The sequence below is a fragment of the Spinacia oleracea genome, chromosome 2, assembly GCF_020520425.1.
Source record: "Spinacia oleracea cultivar Varoflay chromosome 2, BTI_SOV_V1, whole genome shotgun sequence".
Lineage (NCBI taxonomy): Eukaryota > Viridiplantae > Streptophyta > Magnoliopsida > Caryophyllales > Amaranthaceae > Spinacia > Spinacia oleracea.
Window position 1 is genome coordinate 39048017 of NC_079488.1, and position 5461 is coordinate 39053477.

Below are 5461 nucleotides of genomic sequence, written 5' to 3' on the forward strand. Positions count from 1 at the left end.
TGTGTATGGTTTGCACTCTGTTGATACTAGAAGACCAATGTGGAGAGATATCACTAATTTCAGTAGCACTGTTAATTGTCCTTGGCTTGTCATGGGGGATTTCAATGCAGTTTTATTAGCTGCTGATAGGGTAAATGGCAATGCAGTTATAGAAGGGGAAACTAAGGATTTTGATAGCTGTATGGATGCTGCAGGGTTGGCTGAGCTTAAGAGTTGTGGGAGTTACTATTCTTGGAGCAATAAGGGGCAAGGTAACTTAAGAATCTGTTCCAAAATAGATAGGGCCATTGCTAATGCATTGTGGCATTCTGAGTTTGTTGATGCTGTGGTGGATTATTTGCCTCCATGAATATCTGATCACTCACCTCTGGTTATGTCTTGTAATATTCATATGGGAGGGGGGAGTAGACCCTTTAAATTTTTTAACTATATGGCTGATCATGTTCTGTTTCTAGATGTAGTTAAAAAGGGATGGGATGTGTCCTGTACAAGGGGTGGAGCCATGTTCAAGGTGTGGACTAAGCTGAAAGCAGTAAAGCAAGGATTGAAGGAGCTACATCATAAAGATTTTGCTAAGCTTGATGAGAGAATTGAGGGGTTAAGGGCTGATTTGGGTCAAATTCAGATTCAGTTAACTTCTTGCCCTACTGATAGCAATGTGCAACAAAGTGAGAGGGATTGTAGTGAGACTCTTAAGAAGTTTTTGCATATTCAGGAAAGTGCATATAGACAGAAAGCAAGAATTCAGTGGTTGCAAGTAGGAGATTCTAACTCTAAGTTCTTTTTCAGTGCAATGAAGGAGAGGATAGCTAGGAATAGCATTGATATTTTGTATGATGATTCTTTGAAGAAGCTTAGCACTACTCGGGAAATTCAAGAAGAAGTTAGCTCTTTCTATAAGAAGTTGATTGGTACTGCAGCTAGCTCATTGATGGGTGTGGATGTTGGAGTGGTTAGGAATGGTAAGCAGCTTTCTGCTACTGATGCAGAAATTGATGCAGCTATCAAAGGTATTGATATCAATAAAGCCCCTGGGCTTGATGGTTTCAATAGTTTGTTCTTTCTTAAAGCTTGGGAGATTGTGAAAGCTGATGTTTATGAAGCAGTAAGAGAGTTTTTTAGGACTGGGGTGATGTTAAAGCAAGTGAACAACACTTCAGTTACTTTGGTTCCTAAGATTCAGAATGCCTCTTGTGTGAAGGATTTTAGGCCAATTGCTTGCTGCTCTGTTGTTTACAAAATTATCTCCAAAATTCTACAGCTAGAATGCAAGGTGTTATTGGTACAGTTGTAAATTGTTCTCAATCTGGTTTCATCCCTGGTAGATCCATTTCTGATAATATTTTGCTGGCTTGTGAGTTTGTGAATTGTTATTCTAGAAAACATGTTTCTCCTAGGTGTATGATCAAGGTGGATCTGAAAAAATCCTATGATTCTTTAGAGTGGCCTTTCTTGAAAACCATGCTGTCAGAACTAGGATTCCCTATGAAGTTTGTGAATTGGGTGATGCAGTGCCTCTATTCTGTTTCTTATTCCATTCTGATAAATGGTTGTCCCACTAAACCAATTCCTGCAAAGAAAGGGTTGAGACAAGGTGATCCCATTTCACCTTATTTGTTTGCTTTGGGTATGGAATATCTGTCAAGGTGTCTTGCTGCTCTTGCTGAAGATACTAACTTCTCTTATCACCCTAGATGCAAAAAGTTGGATCTCACCCATATGATGTTTGCTGATGATTTGTTGATGTTCTCCAGAGCTGATGAGAGTGCTGTGAAAGCTCTTTTTGATGCTTTTACCAAGTTTTCTTTGGCTTCTGGTTTGGAAGCTAATTTGCACAAAAGTGAAGTTTATTTGGCAGGTGTTTCTGATCATGTTGCTTCCAGTATTGTTAGCTCAATTGGGGTTCCTAAGGGATCTTTCCCTTTCAGATACTTGGGTGTCCCTCTTACAACTAGGAAGCTCTCCTTCACAGACTGCAAGCCTCTCATTGATAGAACTGTTGCTAGAATCAAGAGCTGGACTTCTAAGTTCCTTTCCTATGCAGGTAGGCTGCAACTGGTGAAATATGTTCTTTTTGGTATCCAGCTCTACTAGTGTCAGATCTTTGTTATGCCTAAAAAGGTGATGAAGGAGATTCAGAGAATTTATAGATGTTTCTTGTGGACTGGTGCTGATGCAGATTCTAGGAAAGCTTCTATCTCTTGGGAGAAATTGTGTTTCCCTAAGAGTTGTGGAGGGTGGAATCTTAAGGATCTAACTGTGTGGAATAAAGCAGCTGTTTTGAAGCACTGTTGGGCTTTCGCTTTGAAGCAGGATAGGCTTTGGGTGAGGTGGATTCATGCTTAATACATTCAGCATAGAGACTTCTGGACTATGCCAATTCCTAATGGTTTAACTTGCTCATTAAGGAAAATTTGGCATAATAGAGAAGTATTTTTGCAGGCAAATGGAGTGGATCAGTTTGTGCAAGCTGGTAAATTCAGAATTCAGAAAATGTACAAGTTTCTTCATCCAGTTGGAGCTCAGGTGGGATGGAAGAGATTGATTTGTAATAGCCATGCTAGTCCAAAGAGCACCTTCATTATGTGGCTAGCAGTGCAGAACAGACTTGCTACTAAAGACAGATTGATAAGATGGCAGCTGAATATTGATGGTATTTGTGGTCTGTGTCAGGTGGAAAATGAAAACTTGGAGCACCTTTTCTTCTCTTGCTCCTATTCTCAGGAGATTTGGAAGCAGGTTCTGCTTTTTTAGGTGTGAATAGAACTGTGTTGCCTTGGCATGAGGAAGTTCAGATTGCAGTGAAGAAAAGCAGAAGCACACAGAAGCAAGCTTGCAAGTATAGTATAGCTTTCATTGAGTCTGTTTACTGTATTTGGTTGCAAAGAAATGCTAAGGTCTTTAGGGATCATGTTGATCCAGTTAAGACTGTTGTTAGCAACATTATGTTTAATGTTGAGTGTAGATGTCAGTAGTAGCCTCTGTGTGCATTAGCTAGCTTGTGTTGGTTAGCTAGGTGTTTGGTTGTGTCTGTTGGACAGTTGGTGTTTTCAGAGTTTGTTAACACTCTGATTACTTGGTAAATAAAGCTCATTATTATTTGCCAAAAAAAACATTTTGAATCTACGCTATTTGCACATTTTAAGAAACGACTAAATACGCTTGCAAAGTAAGACAATTTAAAGGTCCACCCTAGGCCTGCTAAAATTAAAGGTCCACCCTAGGGCCGCTAAAATTAAAGGTCCACTATAGGCCTACCAAACGAGGCTCACTCAGTCTCGCCTCGTGACTCAAAGACCACAACCATCTACCTTTTAGCCCAAATAAAAAAAAAATTGAAGGATTTATGTTGGGGAGAAATCCCAAGCAAAAAGGAAAAAAATAGAAAGAGAAAAGGGAGAGCGAAAAGAGCGAGCCATGAAATACTTAAAAAGAGAGAGAAAAGGGAGAGCGAAAAGAGCGAGCCATGAAATACTTAACCCGTACCTCCCAAAGTGCGGAATTTACCCAAGTAAACGAAGGAAAAGAATTGAGTCAACCAATCCAAATCATAAAGTTCTACGATGTCTACCCTTTCCAATCCTTATGTTCTTAGACGCCTTCGCTCAGGGGCCCCTGTTCAGCTCATTTAACCCATCCATGTTATCATTGCCATAACCCAAGAAACCATTACCTCAACTCTTGTTTTTAAACTTGTTATCAACTGCAAACCACGTACGGCCATTGACACGTGCGTCATACCCATTATTACACCACCATTAGCATAATAACCATATAACTTGTTTGAATACATCCTGTTGATATACCCTTGAGCCGTCCCCATCCTATTCATTGGCCTTGGTCGATGTAATCCTCGTGCTTGACTAATACCTATACAACTCATTCAACCCATCTTTCAAGCTGTCTTGAGTCACGAATAAAAAAAAAAGACCAATGAAAAGTACAAAAAATAATAAATAATAAAAAAGCAAACTTTGCAAAGCGCCTTTAAAAGTTCGTGTAAAAAGAAAAAGAAGCATTTATCGCACCAAAAAAGATCCGCCCAGAAATCATTTTCAGCGCCTACAGCTGGGCGCCGAAATCTTTAACGCCCCAGCCTGGGCGCTGAATCTCTCTGCTTGCCAAATTTTGTCCAGAAGTGCTCGTCATTTTATCCGCACATGCACGGAAAAATAACGAACACTTGGAGGGGTACAACACGTATTCAGATATACGTACCACCAAAAAATATACATGTACTCAAAAAAATAAAACAAATAAACAAAATTTTGGCTTACGGCAAAGCGGCAGATTAAAATAATAATAAACTTCACTTATTTCACCCTATTTCAAACATTACGGCTCCACTCGAACGTACTTGTTTAAAATCGGCATTCTAAGAAACCATTTTCTGGCTAAGAACTACGCAAGACCTGATTCCAAATTAAAACTATTTAAGGCGGATACGTAGGCAATCCATGATTCGGTCCAACCAATTTGCAAAAATGTTAAAGCCTATAGAATAACAAGAATAAAAAATAGAGTCCCTTATTGAAATTTAATTACTTGCAATCCAAGTCGAAGGAAAATTTAAATCAAAGGAAGAATCCATTCCCGAAAGGGAAGGTTCGATGATGAGAACATAAATCTCCACTTGACAACGCATCTCCTATAAAATAACGAATCTCAATCACCCTTTTCATTTCACCCGAAACCTGCTATTTATGGAAACCTGCTAAAAATAGTAAATGCCGTAATGGGTAGTTGTTAAATGTGGCAAGTCATAAAAGATAGAAACCTGTCAGAATTAGGTGTTGCACTCCAACATAAATCCTAAATGAGATAGAAGTTGCGAGAGAATCCTATTCCTAATACGATTCGAAAATAAGAGTAACGTATTAAATTAAAATCCTAACGAGCCTAGAGTTCGTAACGGGCCCAGACGCATCCCGTCATAAAATTAATACGCACTAAAAGACTCGATTAAGTCTCATACGCTCCGGATTCTAAAGAGTCCGAATCTTACAAAGAAACGGCCCAAACATCAATTTCAACGCCCAGCCCTGGGCGCTGAAATTGCATGGATCCTATTTTCAACGCCCAGAGCTGGGCGCCGAAATCTTTGACGCCCAGCCCTGGGCGCTGAAAATACCTGGGACGTATTCTTTCCTAATTCCTCGTGGATTAGAGTTCTACAATTCTATCTTTCCACGAACTCTTTTCTATAAATATAGCCCCAAGTTCGACGTGAAAAGAACACAACACACAATTATTATTCTGAGTATTGACTCTAAACCCCTAAGCCTAAGCCTCACGCTGCAAAACTCATCACGCGTTCTGTCGCAATCGATCCGAAAATCGAACAGAACATATCCTGTCCTGTAATTTGAGATTCGTTAAATAAAAGGAGAAATAGCAAAGTCAAACTGGTTAGTTTTCTGAGAACCGTGACGCACCTCTCAAGGGTGCGTCGTAATGTGTC

At 39.7% G+C, this 5461-nt stretch overlaps 1 protein-coding gene across 1 annotated transcript; it reads left to right on the forward strand.

Annotated features, from left to right (window-relative positions):
• The first annotated feature begins 430 nt into the window (after positions 1-430).
• On the forward strand, positions 431-2975 carry LOC110774859 (uncharacterized). The gene is made up of 5 exons (XM_056835858.1): positions 431-1290; positions 1380-2044; positions 2180-2325; positions 2443-2662; positions 2725-2975. Exons 1-5 carry the CDS (start codon positions 431-433, stop codon positions 2973-2975), a joined length of 2142 nt encoding a protein of 713 aa, XP_056691836.1.
• Positions 2976-5461: the final 2486 nt, after the last annotated feature.

Coding starts and splice junctions, on each gene's coding strand:
- LOC110774859 (XM_056835858.1), top strand. CDS start 431: ATGGCTGATCATGTTCTGTTTCTAGATGTAGTTAAAAAGGGATGGGAT. Junction 1,291..1,379: donor AAGGTGTTATTGGTACAGTT/GTAAATTGTTCT, acceptor TTGTTATTCTAG/AAAACATGTTTCTCCTAGGT. Junction 2,045..2,179: donor TAAGTTCCTTTCCTATGCAG/GTAGGCTGCAAC, acceptor GTGCTGATGCAG/ATTCTAGGAAAGCTTCTATC.